Raw genomic sequence first — 24208 nt, 5'->3', positions numbered from 1 at the left:
ACCCATAAAAATCTAAATTGAAGCTGCAATGGGATTGCCACTTTCTATCCTTTAAGACACAATCAAAATGTCAGAGACAGTGTGGGCAGGAATATGGAGGACATGACATAGGATAAGACAAAGGATTTCTCATGTCAGTTTCTACAAACGCTAAACACAGAGTTATCATTTTGAATTCCATTCCTGTGTATTTTATAAAGACAAGAAAAATGAAAATCTGTCCAAATAGTAACTTGCACACAAATATTTACAGAAGAATTATTCATGACAACCAATATAGAAAAACCTAAAATGAATAAAATTTGATATACCATGCAAAAGAAGATAATTCTACCATAGAAAAGGAAGAAAGTTCTAATACATGTTCCAATACTAAGAGAAATTAAACTAAGAGAAAGAGGCCAAATTACATAGCATATTTCACAGGTAATGATCTGAAAACATAGTGGAGTAAAAACAGGAAAAAACCCAGAGAGAAGGGGAGGAAAGAGCAGGATTGGAGACTTAGAAGTCAGAGATACAGAGACAGAGCCGGGGCAAGCGAGAGCCAGACGGGCACTGGACGACTCTGTGCCTCGCGGAGGAAAATCAACTAAACATGGGCAAAGGAGTCCTAAGAAGCCGAGAGGCAAAATGTCCTCACATGCATTCTTTGTGCAAACCTGCCGGGAGGAGCCCAAGAAGAAGCACCCGGATGCTTCTGTCAACTTCTCAGAGTTCTCCAAGAAGTGCTCAGAGAGGTGGAGACCATGTCTGCTAAAGAAAAGGGGAAATGTGAAGATATGGCAAAGGCTGACAAGGTTCGTTATGAAAGAGAAATGAAAACCTACATCCTCCCCAAAGGGGAGACCAAAAAGAAGTTCAAGGACCCCAATGCCCCCAAGAGGCCTCCTTCGGTCTCTTCTCGTTCTGTTCTGAGTACCAACCAAAAATCGAAGGTGAGCATCCTGGCTTATCCATTGGTGATGTCGCAAAGAAACTAGGAGAGATGTGGACCAACACTGCCTGGATGACAAGCAGCCCTATGGGAAGATGGCCGCCAAGCTGAAGGAGAAGTGTGAGAAGGATATTGCTGCCTACAGAGCTAAAGGAAAACCTGATGCCGTGAAAAAGGGGGTGGTCAAGGCTGAGAAGAGCAAAAAAAAGAAGGAAGAGGAAGACGACGAGGAGGATGAAGAGGATGAGGAAGAGGAGGAAGATGAAGATGAAGAAGATGATGATGAATAAGTTGGTTCTAGCGCAGTTTTTTTTTTCTTGTCTATAAAGCATTTAACCCCTTGTACACAATTCACTCCTTTTAAAGAAAAAAATTGAAATGTAAGGCTGTGTAAGATTTGTTTTTAACCTGTACAGTGTCTTTTTTTGTATAGTTAACACACTACCGAATGTGTCTTTAGCTAGCCCTGTCCTGGTGGTATTTTCAATAGCCACTAGCCTTGCCTGGTATAGTCTGGGGGTTGTAAATTGGCATGGAAATTAAAAGCAGTTTCTTGTTGGTGCACAGCACAAATTAGTTATATATGGGGACAGTAGTTTGGTTTTTAGTTTCTTTGTTTTTTTGTTTTTTGTTTTTTTTCTTTTGGTTTTCTTTTTTTTTTTTTTTCCATCTTCAGTTGTCTCTGATACCACTCTGTAATTGCAAAAAAATGGCGGCTGTTTTGTTGACATTCTGAATGCTTCTAAGTAAATACAATTTTTTTTATTAGTAACAAAAAAAAAAAAAAAAGAAGTCAGAGATACAACGTTTCTGATGTGGTATGTTCGAGAGCTGACTGTGGCTATGTGAGTAAGTTATATGTTACATGAGAGTTAGTTGAAGCAGACCTGCTTTTATAAAATGAAGAGATTAGTAAACAGAACCTCTTTAACTGGCTTTGTAAAGAGAAAAAGGAAATCTGGGAAAACAAAGCTAAATTTAACAAAAAAATTTATGACGTTCATTAAAAATGGGCTAGCAACCTAATGTGACTATTGATAAGAAGGATGACTAGTGGCAGCCACTGCTGGCTACTTACCCAATACTTTTTCCCACATTTCCTGCAAAAGAATTCAAATTTTCTTTGGCGTGGTAATAATGTGATTATTAGCACCCAGGCTTCCTTGCAGGTAACTGTACTGAGTGAGACATAAGGGAGACATAAAGCCCTCTCTAGGAGTTTCTAGAAAGACCTAAAGTTCCAGGCCAGACTTAACAGGCACGAATGGAAGAGCTCGTTTACATGTCTTCTTGCAGTAAGCATAGATTCCATGTCTACAGCTGTAGACACGAACTCTAGAATCATCTGGTGGATGGACCCCAGGCAATGAGGCAGGAAGTCCCACTCATTCCTTGGGTTAGAATCCTGGACTCTGTGAAAAGGAAAACACTATCTGAGCATGTCACCCACTCCTCTCATGTTCTTGATGTCAGTGACCTTGTGACCAGCTGCCCCAAGCTCCTGTTGCTGTGACCTCTCCACAAGAGACTACAATCTCAAACTGTGAGCCTAGACAAAGCCTTCCTCAAGTTGCTTTGTCAGAGTATTTTATCATAGCAAGCAACTGAGTAACTGAGACAGAAGGAAACTAAGCAGTTGGGTCAAAGAAGCCAGGCACTTGCTTTGTATACAGCAGTCCTGTGTAACGTACACTTCCTAGTCTCGGGCCTCTGTTACTAAGAACTCTGCCTCTAGAGCTGAACAGTCAGGCTTTTCATTCTCAAACCTGTCAGAGCTGCTGCTTGACATGTAGCCGAGCCGTTCAGTCAGCAGTTCTCCTGCATCAACCCTGAGTGTGGGCATTACAGGCAGGCTCCACTGCGCCAGATTTAGTATTTACTGATATAATGCTTTTCCAGCCAAAAATTAGAAATCTACTCTAGTAAGACTAAAAGATAGTATCAGAGATCAACGTGGAAGCTGGTAAAGGACTTTATGATTCTCCATAATGAGATCTATATGCTCTGTTTTTTTTTTTAACAAAAAAGTCCACCTTGATATTCAAACAATCAAGTAATTTTAAGTTCCAGACAAAATCCACTTATTACCTGGCACAGTCTGTCAATATTTTCTTCGGTTGGCATCACAAAGTACACCGCAGGAACATCTCGAATTGGATCTCGGTCTGAGTGCAAAAGGCTAGAAAACAGAAAGAACAACAACTCATTTCTCCTGCTCAGGTACTTTTAAAGAGACAGTTTAAAAGAACTGTTCTCAGACTACAAGTCTGTACCTCAGTGACGAGTGATCCTAACACTCCTATTGGTATCAGTCACTTAGACAACCTGCCTTTTTCTTAGAAAGAGGAAAAACACAAACCCACACCGCTGGCATTAGTCATATCTATCTGTAGGATCACTTCATTTTATCCCCATTTTTAAGGTTTTTAGTATTTCTTATGGCCAGACATTCTGTTTTATCACCACCCTCCTTGAAGAACAACTATGCATTCAAGTCAACGTCAACTGTCAGAGAAATACATGGAGAGTGTGGTGGACGAGAAACCGGAAAGCAGGGCTGGTCCCGTGGAAGGAGTGTAAGAATTGAAGCACACATGGACTAGGCACCATGTAGAAATGAAAAGTAAACATTAGTTTCTTATGCCTAATATCTAACCCTCTCTGCTGCTCTTTACTTCCTGCATGAAGCTGTGGCTGGGAAGACGGAACTATACTTGCTAAGCACACATCTGTACAGCTCAGCTCTACCCACAACCCTATCAATCTGCTGCCTCCTAACAGAATGCACGGGGATCCCCGGATAATCTCAAACATGACATGCACGAGTCTTCTCTTGGTGATCTGGGGAATAATTTCATTTAACTCTCTCAATTTCACATAAGAAACTCTTTGACATGGCAATGTACTGGCTGTGATGCTTATGATATGAATATGGCTAGCATCCTAGGTATAGAACTCTTCAGTCAAGCCTCTCATCGACAAGAATGACAGGGGCTTACGGTGCTGGTCTGTCCCGGTGCATTTTGTAACCTGCCATCTGTCCAGATGTCACTACCCGCAATGAGAAGTATGTGATGGCAGCCATAGGCTGTCTTCTTCATGTGCTCTCTGCCCAACTGTCTACATGGTATAACTGCACTTCTAGAAACCAGCGGATGCTGCTTCCTTCAACTTGCTCTCCACCAGGTTGCAGAGGCTAAATTTTCTGATAAAGTTTACTGAGGCAGAGGCCAGGCTGTCAAGGGATTGTCCATGGCTATATAGCCTTTCCATTGGGTGACAGTGGTGTTCTGTTTCCTCTACTTGCAAACTGGCAGTCTGTCCTGTCACCTGTAAGCCAGTATAGTTAGCTCTCAACTGTACTTGAGCCATTAGACAAATGGGATGGCCACAGCTCTGTCATCAATGAGTTGTCCAACTAGGTAGCAATCAGAATTTTCTTTTTTTTTATGTATATATAAACAGTTCATTTACTCTAAACAACAACACAGACAAAGCGCCATATAAACACAAAGGAAGAGGTGCAGAATGGAGATGCTGGCCAGCTTTGGATCTGAGGCTCATAAACAACAGCCCAGGTTTCTGAGAAGGACGAGGGTAGGGCAGGAGGGACAGTGTGGTTCTGTCATACAGCCAGCTGGAGGCAGAGCTCTGAACAGCGGGAAGCGTGCCTGCATTGGAGCGCGACACGAAGAAACTAGCTCCTAGGGGCTTACCAAGTACAAAAGTTTATCATTTTACAGCAGTTGAAATACTGACATCAATATTAAAATAAAAGCAAGTTTTACTCAATAATCAAAAATACAAAAGACTGAATATGCCAGTGGCGGAAATGGAAAATGGCGCCCGCTCAACCCTCCCAGGCTACTAGTAACTGTATGGGGCGACTTAGATCTGCAAAAGGTTGTAAACAAGTTCTTGCCAAGCCAATCCCTTTGTCATGGAGCCCAGGGCTGCTGTTTATGAGGGGGCAAACTTCTTCGCTTGTGCTTGAACCCTTTTCTCATATTCCACTCTGTTTTGGCAGTTAATTGTATAGGCCTCTGCTTGAGCTGGGTCTTGAATATTTGGTTCATTTAGAAGTTCTTATATTCCTAATAAGATCTGTTTGATCGTGATAGCTGGCCTCCAGTCCTTGTCTTCTCCAGGATGGACAGGCACACTGTGCCAAAAGGATATGTTTGCATGAAACAGTGGTGGCTCAAATTTACATTTTGGTGGTATAGACGGATAGTCATCTTTGAAAAGCATCCGTAGCTTGAACAAGCCTCCTTCCCACAGAGTCCTCTTCTTTCCAGGGATAGCGCACTCCCAGTTCATCAGTTTGATCGTGCCATCAGGGTTCTTTGTTGGGACAGCCACAAAGCCAAAAGGGTAGTCTTTCCTCCAGGCTTTCCTCTCCTGCGCAAGTTGGCTGAGGGCAATCCCCGACATATTCAAAGCCCCTGGGTGACCGTGGACAGTCGAGGCACAGAGGCGGCCTCACTCCTTTGTCTCGGGACTTCCCTCTGCGCCCGCCGCACGCAGCCCGGAGCCCAATCACAGTTTTCCATTTTTAGTTTTCTCCATACAGTCGGTTCACTGGTACCATAAGGAAGGTGCGTGCTTGATAGTCAGGCAAAGAACGAACGCCATTATTTCATGGAGTCATTCAACATGCTCACGTTACCGATAAACTAATTTAGATTTTTTAAGTGTTTTTTTTTTTTTTTTTTTTTTTTCGGAGCTGGGGACCGAACCCAGGGCCTTGCGCTTGCTAGGCAAGCGCTCTACCACTGAGCTAAATCCCCAGCCCCTTTTTTAAGTGTTTTAAAATTAGACAAAATTCTTTTAGAGATTGAAGAGTACCAAAGAACACTAGTTCTTTTTCTTCAAAGATCAACCAAGTCTACTGGAAAATGAAAAATATTTAAATTCTGAAATTGTATAGCTCAAAGTGAGACTATTTTTTAACTTAAAGTTAAAGTTACACAGGTATTATAACATAACTTTAATTTTCTTTGCAAACAGTCTTTACAAATTTGACTTTTAAAGTGACCAAAGAAATCTTTCTCAATAAATCTGAGAATACATGTCACTGTCAGAAGTCTGCTAAAACTCACAGATGCAGGGTGATGCCCATGTCTCTCAGCTCCTTCACAGACAGCAGAGGAGAGATGATATCTTGGCCAAATCTGTCATAGATGAGTACCTTTAAAAAAGTGGTTTGTTTAAACATCATTATTAATGAACAACCAACTGAGAACCCACATAAGATAACAAAGTGAATTTTATTTAGTAATCATTATATTGATTTCTTATCCATGTTCACTTTAGTATTTCTGCTACTAACCAAATGTCCACCCCTATACTTATATATTGTTTAAAACATTATCAGTTAGGTTTAAATAAAGCACACTTTTAGAAACTTCTTATAAAATATTCTAAGTTTAAAAGTCAGACTATAAAGTCTTTATTTTAATCTTTAATAAAGAACTTTGAACAAATTCCTACTTGTTTTTTCCTAGTTCATAAATATCCTTTCTAAGAACACATAAAGATGAGATAAAAATTTAGCCACTTTCAAACTAAAATATGGGGTTGGATAGATGGTTGTGAGGTAAGAGCACTGGTTGCTCTTCTGAGGACCTAGGTTTGATTCACAGCACTCACGTGGCAGCTTACAACCATCTGATAATTTAGTTACAGGTTCTTAGGGCTAACTTGACACAAGCTGGAGTCATCAGAGAGGAAGGAGCCTTGGTTGAGGAAATGCCTCCATGAGATCCAGCTGTGAGGCATTTTTTTCAGTTGATCAATGGGGGAGGGCCCAGCCCATGGTAGGGTGCCATCCCTGGGCTGTAGTCCCATGCTGTAAGAAAGCAGGGCGGGCAAGCCCTGTGAAGCAATGGAGCAAGCCAGTAAGCAGCACCTCTGCACAGCTTCTGCATCAGCTCTGCCTCGAGGACCCTGCCCTGTGTAGTTCCCGTCCTGATCTTAAACACCGAGCCAGCAATACGGAAGTGTAAGCCAAATTAACTTTTGTTCGTAGAATTTCGTCCAAGCAATAGAAGCCCTAAGACAGGATCCAATACCCTTGTCTGATGGCTATAAGCACCAGGCACTCATATGGTGTACACATATGCAAAGAAAACACCGGGATAGATAGATAGATAGATAGATAGATAGATAGATAGATAGATAGACAGACAGACAGAAAGAAGATAGACAGACAGACAGACAGACCTGAAATTTAACAAGTTCCAACACTATAAAGAAAATTTAGAAATGTAAGCAGTTTAGGTAAACTAGTGACTTAAAAAGTAAAAAGTCCCTAAACCAGACGCGGTGGCTCACACCTGCAATGGAGCATGCAGGGGCTGAGGCGGGACTGCAGTGAGTTTGAGGTCAACCTGGGCTACAGTCCAAGACAATGTCTTAACATCAGTGACAAAACTAACGAGATCCCCAAATGAAACAAATATCCAAAATCTAAGCTACAACTCCATGTCAGGCTGCCACCCCACTGCTAGCTATAGAGCTGAGCTAACAAGTGAGATGTCAAAGGCTGGTTTTCACACCTATCTTAGTGATTCTTCATGGAGGAGGAAACTGCAATTGAGGTGAGATGAATTTTGCTATTGTTATTAAATGTTATTCTTAAATACCAGAATTTCTTTAGAGAAGCTAAAATCTGCTGTGGCTCTAAAAGTGCTTAATCTTTCAAAAACTCCTCTCTGCAGCTTAAATAGATAGCGGCCCCTTACCCGCAGTTTCTACTTCTGCAGTCTCAGTTATCTGTGGACAACCAGGGTCAGAAAATATTAAGTGGAAAATTATAGTAATAACCAACTCACAATGTGAACCACTGTGAGCAGCATGAAGTTTCATATGTCCTAGTCTACTCTGCAAAGCCTCCTGCAGTTCTACTCTACATTGCCCACGGCATGAAAAATCTTTGTTCAATGCTCCCCACTCTCTAGTCACCCAGTGCCTCAAAAACACAGCAGTGATGCTGGCAATTAGTTACAATTGGTGATTTCTTCTGTACTTAAGTAAACATTTTTATAACTATATATATGTCTATAGCCAGGGAGAGCATATACAGTATTCCTATTATTCTTGGGTTTGGGTTCAGGACCTGCCAAGGTACCAACCAAATTCTTGGATACTCAAGACCTTTTAGGAAACGACAGAGGTCAGCACATATCCTGTATGATCCTCTTGTAGACTACACATGCTACATAAACAGTTACATTGTGTAGGGAACAAAAAGCAAAATATTCAGTAATTCTAATTAAAATATGCTACTAGTTTTATATTTTCAAGAAATGTCTTCTAATTCCTATCATTTCAGGGCCAAGAAAAAGCTCGCAGTTCCCACTAAAGTAGCCCTTACCTTCCATACGGGTTCTCCAGGACTGTTTTTAACATGAGGCACATTGAAATTCAACATCCGCTTCAGAGCCACTGAAAATAAAGTTGACATCAGTTACTTAGAGTCGGCTTTTGTTTTTTTCTCACCATAAACAAAATGCATAAATGCTAACAGAACTGACTAAAGAAATGACTGGATGTGGAAAAACTTGGGTCAGATCTTTAAGAGAATTTCACCAACATCTAACTGGCATCTGTTTGGGAGCTAAAAACAAAACAAAACAAAACACATCAAAACAAAACAAAACAAAACAAAACAAAACACATCAAAACAAGGCACCTGTCCCAAAAGCTGTGAAAACTAAACAGGACAAAGCACTTTGGGGTTTGGGGTTATGGCTCAGGGGTATAGCACTTGCCCAGAACAAATGAGTTTGATCCTTAACATTGTGGGAAACAAAAGGGACAAACAAAAACGCCATGCTCCTGAAAAGCATGTGTCTGTTTCCCCTGACAATCCATAATGCCTTTTACATGCATGCACGCCAAAGAAACTGCTTTATCATTTCTCACAACAGCCTTAGTAGTGAACTGCTTCCTGATGAAGAAAACTTTTATAAAAACAAGACTATCTATGGTAGGCTTAACTGTTTCTTAAGGAGACCCATACGGTAGGTCTATATTTTAGTTACTCAAGAGCATATTTTATAGCCAATAAATCCACTGAAAGGTTATACAACTTAGTTTATAATCCTTGGGAAAAATAAGACTTCATAATAACTGGTAACTGTTTTATCCACTTTGAAAAACCACAGCAGTCATGCTTTACATGTTATAGGATTTATTGCTCACCTGTTTAAACCACAGTAGAAAAAAGAAAAAAACATTTTCCAAGGAAAATGAAATCTGCTATGCTGGCTGGTGCTACTTTTCTCTGTGTGCATGTGTCTGACTTTTTCCTTTTTCCAATAAAGTCGTATTAACTCATCCTCAAGTAGTTGAGGATGGACTTGAATTTATAATGTTCTTGCCTCTACTTCCTAACTGCTGAGAGTACAGACAGGTATGCACTACCACAGCCCTTGGTTTTTATGTGGTGCTGAAGATTAAATATATGACTTCCTGCACGCAAACACTTGAAACCGAGATGGTCAAGCACTCAAGAAAATGTACAGACTGGGTGATTGAAGAGTGACTACCTCACATCTACTTTATTCGTTAATGTATGTGAGACAATCTTACTACAGAGCTCTGGTTGTCTTGTAACTCACTCGGGACATCAGGGTGTCCTCAAACTCAGAGATCTGCCTTTCTCTGACTCCTTTTTTTTTTTTTTTTAAAGATTTATTCATTTATTATATATAAGTACACTGTAGTTGTCTTCAGATACACCAGAAGAGGGCACCGGATCTCTTTACAGATGGTTGTGAGCCACCATGTGGTTGCTGGGAATTGAACTCATGACCTCTGGAAGAGCAGTCGGGTGCTCTTAACCGCTGAGCCATCTCTCCAGCCCCTTTCTCTGACTCCTAAGCGCTGAGATCAAAGACATGTGCCACCACACCAGGCTACTTTGGTTTTTAAACGCATTTGGGCATTAGGTAATACAGAATAATTTACAATATTACAAACTACAAATATAGCACTGTATAATACACAAACAAATACCATTAAAGCCTATTCACATCAAAAAAAAAAAAAAAACCCCCACAGGTCAAGGAAGGAAGGTGATAATGGTACTTAGCACTCTCCTTGAAAAGACTGCACTCCAGCACGCTCTCAGTCATCCACATTAGAGAACTCTGAAGTGCCTTGGATGCTCAAGTCCCTCACATTCAGTAATAAATCTTTGATAATATTTTAAAAACTAAAACATTTTAGTATTTGAATATAACCTATGTTAATTCATCTCACCGTGAAAGACTAGTTAGTTCCAGAAGATAATCTCACATTGTTTTGGCTCAACTAAGAAACTTTCTCCAACCCCCAGCCCTGGCTAGCTAGTTCACAGTTGTTCTGATACAAGTAATTTGTTAATGAAGCATATGGCATGTTAATGAAGCATAAGACAGGAAAGAGAAAAAGTAATGCATGAAGCTTTCACAAGGAAGGTGGCATTTGAGGTGGCAGGGTACTACAGGGAGACGGACCAAGAAACAGGCATGCTAGTAACACCTTTGTATTTTAGTTTCTTCATCTATAAAATGGAGATAACGGAAACTACCCAAACCAATAAATTCTCAGTGCATTGACTATCATCTCATCCACCCAAAAGAATAGATTCTACTTCATCAGAGTTTAACACTCTTAGTGCTTAAATCACTGCTTGTGGTGCAAATGACAAACTAGTTTTCTCTATGGGCTCTAAATATATTATCCTACATTTTACACTTAGTTAAGGTAGTTCACTCTTACCCAGAAAAATGTCTTCATTCATTCACTGAGTAAACACTGTCATTTATATGTACTGTTTGCTCATTCATTCATTCAGCAATTGTTTACTGAGTGTTTACCAGGGGTTAGATACTGCCCTAACTATAGGGAATCACATGAAGGAAAATAGACCAAATAAAAATTACCTGTTCTCATGCAATTTTCATTATTGTTGTCAAGGGACAAAGGCCATTTACAAATTAAGTAAAACCTAGGATGTATGGGATCATGATAAATGCTGTGACAAAAGATGGGAGCAGGAAAGGAGAAAAGCAAGGTAGGATATGGTTTTAAAAAGTGATTAGGAAGGTCTCTTGAGAAACACACATTTGAGTAACGGCCTAGAGGAAGCTAGGGAGTGAATCACCTAAGTTACTTACTATGAAAGAGGATTCTACAGAAGATTCTACAAATTGGGGGGAGGGGGCACATTCAGGTGTGGACTTTAAGGAGAGGTCACAAAGCAACAAAGTGATCAAGCAAGGCAAAGGCTAGTTCTTATGTGAATCTGGAGATCACTTTCCTTTACCATAGTCAAAATAAGAAGCTATTACAAGTTTTACACAAATGCATGCCACACTCAGTATGGGTGATTCTGTGAATGAATGAAAGGGAGCAAGGTTGTAAAAGGAACAGCACAGACAGAAAGTTACTGCAATCGCTTCTCGGCCTTTTGGCTAAGATCATGTGTAGAAAGTTACTGCAGAAATTCAAGGAGATGGTGTTGGGGGATAGCAACAGGTACCAGACAGTTTTAGAGTAAAACTGGCATGATTTACTGATAAATCTGAATTGAGTTAAAGTAAGAAAAGAAAAATCACATGAAGTTTTGCATGAGGAACTATAAGAAGCTTTTGTTAATATCAAATGGTCTGAATTCAGAATAAAAGTCTACACTAGTCTTGTAGACCCAGGAATCACCAGCTATAGTGGTTTGAATGAGAATGAGATCTGACTACTTGATCACTAGGGAGTGGCACTATTTGAAAGGATTAGGATGTGTGGCCTTATTGGAGGAAGTGTGTCACTGGAGGTGGGCTTTGAAGTTTCAGAAAGTGCCTTCCAAGCCTAGACTCTATCTCCCTGTTATCTGTGGACCTGGATGTTCGACGTTCAGCTACTTCTCTGACATCATGTCTGCCTGCAGGCCAACGTTCTCCCTACCATGATGATAATGGACTAAACTTTGAAACTGTAAGCAAGCCTCAGTTAAATGCTTTCCTTTATAAGAGTTGTCATGTTCATGATTGATATCTCTTAACAGCAACAGAAGACCAAGACACAAGCATATATAATACTGAAAGCTAAGAGGCCAGATGAAATACAGCAAGAGACAAAGTAATTGATTTGGGCTGAGAGACAAGGGAGACAGACAAGCAAGAACTCGCAATAGGAAGAGGAGGGAGCGGCTTACTCTTAACTGTTGAATGGAAGACAGGAAAGAGAAAAAGTAATGCATGAAGCTTTCACAAGGAAGGTGGCATTTGAGGTGGCAGGGTACTACAGGGACACAGACCAAGAAACAGGCATGCTAGTAACACCTTTGTACTTTAGTTTCTTCATCTATAAAATGGAGATAACGGAAACTACCCAAACCAATAAATTCTCAGTGCATTGACTATCATCTCATCCACCCAAACAGACTGCAAACTACTTTGCAGCAAAGAATCTACTACCTAGAATATTTGATGATTGTTGTTCCTAAATATTCTCAACAGAAATCAATGAAATGTTACTCCTACAAAGGATTTTGCTCTAAAAATAACACATGATCCATTTATGTATGAGTTTAATAACAAGCTATATAGTAATAACGTGGATTCTTGATATAATCAAAAAGACAAAATGAAATATTAGGTTTTAGTCTTTACAATGTCTGCATATTAAAATGCACTGTTGTGTAAATTCAACTTTTAAAAGGTTCCCTTTAATTAGGACAGTTTTACTGATGGGTAGTAAAATCTAATTCACTTAGTTTTATTAAGATACTAGAACCAAGCTTCTAAGAGAAGCTGAGCCTCTATTTGCTTGCAAATGAAATTATCAAGTATTCTCAAATAGTATTTGTTTACCATATTTAAGTTATCTTTTACCATGACCAGTTTTACTAAATTACCTAGTGAGAAATATACAACTCAGTATGCTTTTCTGTTCAGTATGCTGCATTCAAATCTATCATTTTTAATACACTTTGTTTATTGAAGTGATGGTACTTTCTTTTAAAAGACTTTATTTGTTGTTTGTTTGTTTTATGTATATAAGTACTCTATCTGTACATACACCTTCATGCCAGAAAAGGGCATCAAATCATGTTACAGACGGTTGTGAGCCACCATGTGGTTGCTGGGATTTGAACTCAGGACCTCTGGAAGAGCAGCCAGTGCTCTTAACTGCTGAGCCATCTCTCCAGCCCCCTATCATTTTTTTAAGACAAGGGAAGGAAGGAATCAGGCACAGTTCAAATTCTACTGCTACGCTATTGCTTGTAACTAATTGTTTTTAATACAAATAAGCATACATTCAAGAGAATTAAAGTTCTTTATGGCTTATGGCCTATTTCTAGTCTCCTTGGAAGTTTCTAGACAATTAGTATAGAATATGTAAATCATTTTGGAATTACACATATCACATTTATACATGATATACATATATATGTATAAATAATTATTTGGGAGCCAGTATAAATACACAAAGTTACTAGAGTTGTTTACTGGAAATAAGGAAAATCAGGAGTACCTCACATAAAAAACAAACCTAAAATCAAGGGAAGAAATAAGTATCTTTAAATTTTACCTTATAAATAGGTATACAAATATGCTCTACTTATAAGATACAACTTTTTCATTTTAAGATTACTATCTGTCAAACAATTGAAATACAACTCTGTTAAATTAGTTTTGACATTTTGAAGTCTCTTCCTGCAAGCTGTAGGAGGAAATCATTATCACCTGACATTTTTCTTCAGCTTCGCCCAATAGAATCCAAAGAAGGTGGCATAAAGTAAGGAGCTCTGAAAAGAATACTTAGATTTTGTAATCATGGCTCAAGTGTCAAAAACAGGTTTTAAAATCACTAAAACTGAAAGTGAAAATTAAACCAACCTGGAAGCTTGAAATACGAACACAAACCTATAGATCTCGTTAAGTGACAATATAGGAAAGAAAACACCAGCTGCCAGTCCTTGCCGTGATGGCCTTCTGAAACTCGGTAATTAAAAAATAAGTAGCTAACACTATAGCAAACAGCCAGCCTACTTAAGCCTCTTGTAACACAGGCAAAGGCTGTAAAGCATCTCTCCCTCACAACCTCAAAGTAGAGCAGCTCTTGAAGCTCAACTCCGGGCTGTTTCTACAACTCAGAGGTGATGACAGGTCGCCGCTCAGGCACAAACTGAAAAGAAGGAAAGACTGAGTGAGTACCTGTTTGCCTTTCCCGAATGCTGGCCGCCATCTTGCTTCCCACCATTCACTGCCCGGCTGGCACTCGGAGCCTGAAGATGACGTGGCTCTACCTCCCGCGCCGGAAGTAGATCCAGGGGGCGGGTGCAGAGATAGCAGACCCGCCTCCTCAGTCCGGGCCCTCCCCTTTAGTCCCAGACAATGGTTTTTCCCGAATTCCCAGCAGCGATTCCCACCAATCAGGAAAAGCCTCCTGAGGTCGCTACTTTTATTTTGCTTCTCAGGGCATGAGGACAGAGAAGCGCTTAGAATTTAATTGATAGTACACTTTTCATGAAGTTTAAATCCTCATAAAAATTACAAGACCAAATGAAATGCCAGAAATTGCGTTTTCTTGATTTCCATGACAGTTGTGTCAATTTCTTCTTTTCTCTGAAAACAAAACCTACAAACGTAATATTCTCAGTGCAATTTCTTCATGAAAATGACCTAGGTTAGGGCTTTGGCCTGCTAGGGTATAAAATCACAGAAAAGCCAAATGGCACAATTTCTTCTCAGGAGTGTACTAAAAACAACAAATGATTTTGAGCAGAATTTGGATGATCACTGACAGCTTTGGTAGATTTAAAGCACTGTGATTGTGAAATAAATCCCATATAGACCGTTTACAAATAGATTTTATTAATATCAAAAATATATACAATGACAACTTATTACCAATCAAAATGAATCCACCGATGACATTGCATTAGGGGTTAATTCTGAGGCAGTCAGATTCTGAGATGAAATCATACCTTGAAAAACTTGTCTTTCAAAATTATACAAATAATTTATTTTTTAAAATCAAGATCACATTTTTTACAATAAAAACATGATCTCTATTTGACAGATATAAAGATAACTATTTTTATAAAGTTACAACAGGCTATCTAAAGTTAACAGTTTGCGTCGTAGGGGAAGTATTCTTGATTCTGGCGTCCATGGAAGCAGAATGTCTTTCCCACCTTCCATTTTGAGTTTAATCGTATTTACCTGAGCATTCCACTTTTAAGTACAAATTTGTCATTTTACCATTTCAGTTTGCCAAGACTATATAAGGCACATTATCATAAAATACTAAGACAATCCGAACATCACTATACAGTGTGCATGTTTGTGTATTTCGGCCCGATAGTGTGTAATGCGGGGAATAAACATATAAAGAAAAATATATCCCTCAGAGTCATAAATCATTAAAGCTAAGACCAAGAATGATAGTTATACTGCATTATTATGAGAATAAAAACCATGATTTTAGAGCTAAATTTACTGTAGCTGTTTATCTAACTCCAGATTTTTTGGCTTTAATAATTGAACCACATTAGGAGATAGTTTTATCATAGAAAAATAGTCCAGGACAGTTCATTTCTTGAGTTCCAAGAGCTCTCAGACAAGGAGAATAAAGGATCTTGGATCTTACCCACATTAATAAAACTTTTAAGACACTTCTGGGAACAGGGAAGGGGATGAAGTAATAATGGGAGTATGACCAAAGCTCATTACATGCATGTATGCCAATATTAGATGTCATGATAGCCACTTTTAAATAATTACATACTAATAAAAAGGAAAAGAAACATTAAAAGATCATCACATCCTTACTAGATCTCTGACAGCTAGAAACATCCAGAAAGAGAACTTCAACTGAGAGAATGTCTCCATGAAATAAGGACAGCCAGTAGTGACTGATGGAAAGGGCCCGGACACTGTGTGCAGTGCCACCCCAGGACTAGTGGCCTTGGCATCTGTAAGAGAGCAAATGAGCAAGCTGTGGAAAGCAAGGCAGAAGGCACCAACCACTCTGTATGAACCTCCACCTGCAGATTCCTGCCTTGACTTCCTTCAGTGGGGAACAGTGATATGGAAGTGATGAAGATAACCCCTTTCCTTCCCAAGTTGCTTCTAATCAGTTCATCACAGCAATAGCAATCCTAATTAAGATAGACTCCCAACACGTTTATTTAGTTTGTATGAGAACTTCGCAACTTCACATTTAAAGGCTTATAAAAACAGTTACTTAGAAATGTTATTGTTAAGTGTTCATGCCTTTTTTTAATGTTTTGGTCATAGTTTAAAATTAAACCCAAGGCCTTACACAAGCTAGGTAGACAAACCATTCTACCACTGTGCGTTTTTGATTCATTTTAAACAGGCTGACTTATAAACTATTTCAGAGCACAGAATCTGGTACACAGTTGGTATTAGAGTGTATTTGAAGGTGGTCAAAATAGATCTTGAAAACTGGGTCTCTTTCAAGGATTACAAAATTTCCCAAGTTACAGATAATATAAATTCAAGTAATTCTTCATTGTGTGTGTTCAATGCTTTACGCTGCATTATAGGAAGCATAACAAATACATAACAGTAACCATGTTTATCAACAGAGTCTAGTTCTTACCATTTTCTTATGACTGAACACTAAAGGAAAGTCCCAGGAAAAACTTACCATTATACAATCCCTTTATAAATACTGACTGTGCAAGTTCCAAAAGCTTCTAATGTAATTAGGAGGAAACATAAACATCAAACATAAAACTGTCCCTTCATAATTTTCAAACTAAGTATGCTAATTTAAGAACTATACTAAAAAAACAAAATTGGAACAACAAGCATGACACAGTAACATTGCAGTTTCTCTGTTAAGCCTCAAGTATATATATAGACTAATCTAGAGAACATGCAACAAAAGCTTTGAACCAGAAGACATTCTGAAATCTGATGTTCCACTTTAAGTCTTTAATATTCAGACCATCTCACTCCCAAGGCCATGTTTACGTACAGATTAAGTACAATAAAATCACTTGCCGCCAGTCCAAGGCTCTATAATCCCACCCAACACTCTAAGGATTGTGTTTGTGTTAGTTACTATCCCGTGGGGGCAGGAGCGGGGGTAACTCAAAGTGCAAGCTAAAAAATACCATTTTGGAGTTGTATGGATTTAACAGCCTTTAAAACTCGGTAGGAACTAACAGGTTAAAACAAAAGATCCAACTTATCAACACACTTGGAATAAATGCTGTCTTTTGAGTTCGAGATTTAAGTTATTCATGATGGATCATTTAATTACTTTGAAACATCTAGCAAAATGTAACACAAGATAAAGAAATGTCTTCATGCTAAATGCTCAAGATAAAGAGAAACTTTATTAGTTCTGTTACATACAACTTGGAAGGTTCTGAGGTAAGCAAGAAAATGGCACTGTGATGACAACTGAGTTTTCCTTTGGCATTAAGAAGGGTATTACCAATACCAAGTCAGTCCTGTTGTTTAAGGGGTTGAAATCCCTTTTAAGTCTTGTGTTTCTTGGGAGTAACAATACATGACCAACAGCTAACACATACTTTGTGTTAATGTGTGAAGACATTGCCATGAGTGGGTCATGTACTTATTTCTTTATTGAGCAGGGTCTCCTGCAGCCCAGGATGGTTTTAAACTTGGGCTATCATACCAGATCCTCCTGCCTTAGTCTCTCGAGCTTGGATTACAGGAGTGTGCATTCATGCCTTGAAAAGAGACTGTACATAACTTGATTTTATTACATGGTTTCTTGTTACACTAGATAGCATTCATATACTCAAAAAAAAAAAAAACGATTGCTGGGCACATTGATATACGTCACAGCCCCAGCAATGACTGTGACTAAGGCAGGAAGATGGGAATTTATAACAATCGGGCTCTATAGAAGACCCTGTCATAAGATAATAAAAAATTGAAAAATAAATAGTTTATAAAGAATATACAAAATACATTATTATCTCTATGTGGCAAAATTAGAGTATTTTTCTAATTTGTAGTTTTAAATTATAATTCATTCATTGATTATACAAGGTATCTTTTGAAAGCAAAAGAAGGTAACTATAGAATGCTATGGTGAGATCTTACCAATCATTCAACAATCTTAATAATAAATAGTTGTTATGTAGCAAAACCATATTAAAGTTCAGAGATTCTTCAGACACCGAGATGGTTTCATATATGAGACACACTGACCACACAAGGTATTCTAAGGTATTTTCAAGGACACCTGAAAACTCCTGAGCCATGATTTTAAGCTTAAGGAGGACACATAGATCCTAAAATTATTTGTAAAGCTTTGCTTTTCATACAGTATTTCCAATTAGTCATTATTGGATAGTTGTATTGGTCACTTAATTAAAATACATTTACAATATCTCTGATTTATGAGACGACTTAGCCAACTTTTCTATTTAATGCTTTAAAAAAAGAAATTTGACAGCTTGTTCTACATAGCCAGGTTCCAGGACAACCAGGACTACCAGGACTACCAGGACTATGTAGAAGGAAAACAAAACAAAACAAAAAACCACCAACAGTGAAGCAGAACAAACAAAACAACACAAATTTGATGACTGCACAGAACTAGGAAAGTGTCATCCTACAAAGGCAATTCTTCCATGTCATACTAATAGAGCTGAGCTCCTGTACAGCTCAACGGTCTGTACGACCATTCTAAAACCGTGAAGTTATCAAGAAAGCACAGCAGTAGGAAAGATCCAATAGGAAGGATTGACGTTACGACGGCAGCAGTCATGGACAGCTATCACCAAGCATGACTAGAAGGTCTGGACCAAAGCTTCAGTAGTTCAGAAGCCAAACCATCCTTTTATGAAAACGTCATATATTTTTTGTTGCGCCAAGAGGTTGGCCAGTGTCCAAAAGTGATGAATAAGAACAGGTATCAATAGCAGCCTTTAAAACAGCATTTCTTCATTAGAAGAAACATTTAATGTCCGAGGTAATAAGTGAGACCTTTCTTCCTTTTCTAGTCTTATAGAGTCTCTTATGGCAAAATCCATATTTTCCTGGAACTCCTCATATGTGTTGGTGACAGGTAGAGCTAAACAGTTATTACACTTGTTCGCAACAGGAAAATCGCCATGCAGACATTCAATGGAAGGAGCGGGTTTAAATCCAGTAGGTGGAACGGAACTACAGCCGGTTGCAAAATGAAGAATGTCTTCCAGTGTTGTTGCAGACTTTCCATCTGAAAGTTAGTAATTAAAGAGAAAAGATAATTACATCCATGAAGCACGCATTGTCAGCAAAGACTCTGTCTAACTCCACCCGGGTTACTGAAGTTATACATCCTGACATTCATCTAGGACAAACTAACAAAGTAACAGTCTTAAGTCTTCTTAGGGCAAGAGCAAAAACCATAAAAAACATACTGAACAAAATCACCTACCCTCTACAGCCTGTAAGTAACTGTTCCAAAACCTCGAAGTTTTTACATCTGGTAACTTGTGGATTGTGAAAAGATCACTGAGGTTTTTTGCAGAGAGACTCTCAGGTTTATGACAGAGGATGTTATAAAATGCTTCTGGGTAAGCTTGAATTTTCTCTAAAACACCGAGCGTTTTCAGACCCTGTTTAAAACTTGAAGAGAAAAATAATAAGGCAACATACATACATATATTTTATACCAACTTTACCTGGCATTTTTTAAAAGATTATTTATTATGTACACAGTGTTGGGCCTGAATATTGCTTGTATCCCAAAAAGAGCACCAATCCCATTATAGTTGGCTGTGAGCCACCATATGGTTGATTGCTGGGAATTTAACTGAGGACCTCTGGAAGAGCAGTCAGTGCTCTCTACCTCTGGCCAGCTCTCCAGCTCTTGCCTGGCATTTTATAAATAGCTGATTAAGACAAAACAGCCCAACAAAATCTACTACATGCCTTCAGATATGAGATAAAATACTAGGATATACTTTCAAATCCGCAAACAAATGGAATATTAATTATGAAAATAACCATTTGCCTTTCTAACTTTAAAACTGTTTTTTTATTGAAGTAGTAAGTACTATGTTGCACGATTGGACAAACTTACATGGTTGCTAAATGAAACCCAAGGGTAAGTCCCTGTAGTTAGGGTGACTCAGGGCTGTAAAACAGACAATTGCCAGTGCTTGGCAACCCCCCCCCCCAACTCTAAGTTAAAACCCTGTAGATGCATGCATGCATGCACCATGAACCTTGATTGCAAGAAACAGGGATCTCCAGCCCAACAGGAGATCAGCTTCCATAGTGCCAAAGGTATTATATAGGTGCTGAGGGAGAAAAGCTATCACCGGTCTCAGCCACAACTGGACTTTGCATGCATGGTCCACTGGTACCATGGTGGCAAGCCTACTATGGATTTGGGGGTTGCTTTGCAGAAGGAAGAAAAGGTACCATAATCCAGACCAAAACTCTACATCATAGCTCCTAGAAAGGAACTACTCTTACTTTGCTAACCAGTCACTTTGTCAAACTGTCTTCTAAATTTATGTTTATAACATACATCTGGGTTGCTCTCAACCTTGGTCAGAGCTTACTGCAGTGAACAACAAACACTCACACCTAGATAAATTACTGAGAATAAGTGATCAGCCCTAAATGGGACACCTTTATTAATCCCCCCTCATCCCCATAACCCACCTCCCATGCCAAGGGCCAAAAGGGACAAAGGGAATATAAGAGCTGGAAAATGGGAGAAAGCATTGTAAAACCTGTCTCAGGATTTAACATAGATGCTGTATTTACAAGCTTACAAAAACTGGTTTCAAAATTCCAGTGTGGATGGGGGAGAGCAGCTTACAAAGCCCTGCTAGTTACAAAGCAACCTGCACATGCCTATAACTCCTGTCCGGGAGGAGAGAGACATGAGTCGGCCTAGTAGAGAAGTTTATGGAGAGACCCTGTCTCAAAGGTGTAGGTAGAGACAGACAGAGGACCCTAACAGCCTCTTCTGGGCTGTACTCACGCACACAGATGTGTACATCTGCACACATCTAACTGGGGAACAACCACCAGAGTAACAAAATTTTATTTAACAGGGGACAGAGGGAGTGAGCCTGGACAAACTTCACTTTCTACATTTAAACAGGAACATTAAGAATTTTATAACCACATAGGATACCTATGTCCAAGTTTACAATAGTCAATAAAAAATAAAACTTAAACTTGAAAGGAAATGGAAATCTCAGTTTACAGCACAGCTACCCAGAGACAAAGCAATATGAGGACTGTGAATCTCTGTAGAAAAGAAAAGAACTTCATTTTGAGAGCATGTTACTGGTTCTAAGACTGCTGTTCATGAAATGTTGAATCAAGCAAGTGATTATTTTGTACTCTCATATTTTTTGGTTGTGAGCCTAGCCTTTAACGGTTGAGCCATCTCTCCAGCCCTATTTTTGTACTCTTAATTTTCCAGTATCCATTTTAAAAAAGGTTTATTTTATGTGTATGGCTAGCTTTTTCTGAATGCATGTCTGTGCACCACCTGAATACAGTGCCCAGAAGACAGAGAGGACACTAGATGGCTTTTAGAAGCCATGCAGTACTGGGAACCAAACCTGGATCCTTGGCAAGAACAGCCAGTGCTCTCGACTGCTGAGCCATCTCTCTAGCCCTGTGGTTGTCAACCAGTGGGCGGAGACTACTACAGGGGTCAGATATCAGATATTGACATTACGATTCACAACAGTAGCAGAATTACTGTTAAGAAGTAGCAATGAATTACGTTTAAGGTTGGGGTCAGCACAACATGAGGAGCTATGTTAAAGGCTCAAAGCATCAGGAAGGTTGAGAGCCACTGCCTTACCCCATAACTCTACATTATCCTAGAGTATTAGGAGTGACTTGGGATTACTGACCGGATATGACAGCATGTATATATATGTCACTGTAGCACTTGGGAAGGAGAGAAGGCGTAACACAGCTCAATGTCATCCTTATCTATGTAAAGACTTGGAGGACAGCCTGTGTCTTAAGAAAAGAAGTAGTTAAAGCCAAATGTATGGTTAACTCCTATTTACCCAGCAGAGGACAAGTGCTCATGTTCAATAGTGGTTGCATAAATGAGTAGAGATGGTGGTTCAAATGGTTACAAAAGTGAGTTTTTTAGAGAAAAACATTACTAATTGAAGTGCTGATTGTTGTCCCTGAGGAACCCTTTCATGTAATTCTGGACAAAATAAGAACAGGCCTCATGCAGGAGAGGTTAACATTGAAAGTATTATTTTAAATAGCTTTAACATTCTCTGAAAATAGACATTAGTATTTATTACCAAATAAATATATGTAATTTAAATAGAATCTTCAACATAGAAATAAACAACTTACCTCTCAAAAGGTGCTTTGACTCTCTTAATTACCTGGTAGAAAAGGATGTCTTTTACCAACATGTATTTATCACTTAATGTTGTCATAAGTCTTAAACATCCACTAAACTCTAGGTAGTTATAGTATTCGTTTATTACTGATTTTAAAATGTTTAAATCAGCTGCAGTGTCTATCTGTAACAGGTAAAATATGGTCATGTTAGCCATTTATTCTTAGTGATTGCTACAGTTTGATATTTCATATTCAATTTTATAAAATTAAAATAAATCTCTGCGCGTGCGCCAGTGTGAGTGTGTGTGTGTGTGTGTGTGTGTGTGTGTGTGTGAGAGAGAGAGAGTTTGGGAGCTGCCTGCCATGCATGCACGCATGCTGAGATATAATTTGGATCTTCTGCCAAAAGCAGGACCGTCTCTTTTTTGAGACAGTCCTAACTACACAGTCCCTTGGCTGGTCTGGAATTCTCTATGCAGACCAGGTGGACCCTCGACTGTAGGGTCCACCTGTTTCTGCCGTCTGAGCACCGGGATCAGAGGCATGCAGCACTGCTCCAGCTCACTGTATGCACTCCTAACTCTGGAACCACATCTCGAGTCCTATATTCAATTTGTTAGTAAAACAGGGTAGAATAAAATTATGCCAAAAAATATGAGATGTCCAAAAACCACAGGATAAAAAAGAGAAAACCAATTCCCATAGGCATCTGCATATGCATCTACATATGCACCAAGGCATGAACACATACCACATACCATGCCCAGCAAACCCTGCAGACTATGATGTGTTAGTCCCCACTCTAAAATCTAGCATAGTGTTCATCTTTACCTGACTTTTATGTTCCTTTTTGGATGTTGTTTTTAAAGCAGGTCTCACTATGTAGCCCAGGTTAGCCCTGAAGCCTTAAATTGGTGACATTTATATAGGCATTTTCAACCATGCCCAACTATATGCTTCTGAACTCTTTGGGTACGTATTAACAGACTAAAACACAAGTAGAATGTAATTTACATTTTAATAAACAAGTATGTTTCTTACCTTGATTATAATCTGTGCCACATCAAGGTCTGAAACATCATCCAGAGTTGGTAAAGCGTTTTCTGGTCCATAAGCAAGGCACTTAAACAAGGTTTCAGAAAAGAAACCTGGCGAAGGACCACCATGAACTAAAGAAATGGCAAGCATTTTGCCAGCTTCATAGTAAAGATTCTCTTTCACAGCTGCAAATGCAAATACAAATAAACTACATATAAGACAAACATAATTAAAAATGACATTTACAGCTAGAAAGTAATTTAAAAGTCATTTGTAAATAAGAAGCCACCATCCTGTGTATAGACCTTCCCAAGAAATCTATTTAAAAATATGCCATGCGGGGCTGGAGAGATGGCTCAGTGGTTAAGAGCACTGACTGCTCTTCCAGAGGTCCTGAGTTCAATTCCCAGCAACCACATGGTGGCTCACAACCATCTGTAAAGAGATCTGATGCCCTCTTCTAGTGTATCTGAAGACAGCTACAGTGCACTTATATATAATATGAATAAATCTTTAAAAAAATATATCCCACGCAGATAGAAATAGCCTAGTGTAGAACAAAATGTAAAACTATGACCAGGGCTGGAGTTACGACACTTGCAGAGCACATGTGTTCTGTTCCTAGCCACCACACCATGGCTCACAATCATCTGTGACTCAATTCTAGGAGGATCTGTTGTCCTTTTCTGACCTCTGCAAGCACCAGGCACACAAGTAGTGCATGAACATGCAAACAAAACTCTCATTCACATGAAATAATCTTTTAAAATGTGACTATAACTAGTTGTGTCTTAATCAGTGTACATCCCCTGGCTTGCTTTTGTCTGTTATTGAGTAAATATATACATAGTTGTATTCCAACTTTTTCCAACTACTATATTGTAAA

The 24208-nt window shown here is 39.0% G+C and overlaps 2 protein-coding genes, 1 long non-coding RNA gene and 1 pseudogene across 12 annotated transcripts in view; 1 reads left to right on the top strand and 3 right to left on the bottom strand.

Moving 5' to 3' along the window:
• LOC148005232 (uncharacterized) overlaps positions 1-8411 on the top strand; it is a 30449-nt gene extending 22038 nt beyond the window's left edge. Inside the window, exon 3 of the long non-coding RNA XR_015623016.1 lies at positions 8274-8411. This is a non-coding gene — a long non-coding RNA (uncharacterized LOC148005232). The remainder of the gene's footprint in view (positions 1-8273) is intronic.
• The window catches only part of Scfd1 (sec1 family domain containing 1), a 79929-nt gene extending 65725 nt beyond the window's left edge, over positions 1-14204 (bottom strand). For both annotated transcript variants that reach the window (XR_015622121.1, NM_019364.1), the window contains exons 1-4: positions 14146-14204; positions 8316-8386; positions 6040-6128; positions 3026-3116 (exon numbers count right to left, since the gene is read on the bottom strand). Coding sequence is in view for 1 of the 2 variants with exons in the window: in NM_019364.1 (NP_062237.1) it covers positions 3026-3116; positions 6040-6128; positions 8316-8386; positions 14146-14191 (297 nt within the window). In the remaining variant the exon portion in view is untranslated. The remainder of the gene's footprint in view (positions 1-3025; positions 3117-6039; positions 6129-8315; positions 8387-14145) is intronic.
• Ube2i-ps3 (ubiquitin-conjugating enzyme E2I, pseudogene 3) lies at positions 4704-5452 on the bottom strand (annotated as a pseudogene).
• A 579-nt stretch (positions 14205-14783) lies between the features above and the next one.
• The window catches only part of G2e3 (G2/M-phase specific E3 ubiquitin protein ligase), a 31159-nt gene continuing 21734 nt past the window's right edge, over positions 14784-24208 (bottom strand). For 5 of the 9 annotated variants that reach the window (XR_015621753.1, NM_001106726.2, NM_001434262.1 and 2 more), the window contains 4 exon segments: positions 23326-23507; positions 22294-22466; positions 19370-19560; positions 14784-19168 (listed from right to left, as the gene is read on the bottom strand). Coding sequence is in view for 7 of the 9 variants with exons in the window: in NM_001106726.2 (NP_001100196.1) it covers positions 18876-19168; positions 19370-19560; positions 22294-22466; positions 23326-23507 (839 nt within the window). In the remaining 2 variants the exon portion in view is untranslated. 9 annotated transcript variants of the gene reach the window in all.

The sequence above is a fragment of the Rattus norvegicus genome, chromosome 6 (genome assembly GCF_021556685.1).
Source record: "Rattus norvegicus strain SHRSP/BbbUtx chromosome 6, alternate assembly SHRSP_T2T, whole genome shotgun sequence".
NCBI lineage: Eukaryota > Metazoa > Chordata > Mammalia > Rodentia > Muridae > Rattus > Rattus norvegicus.
This window is presented reverse-complemented; position numbering and strand designations above follow the sequence as displayed.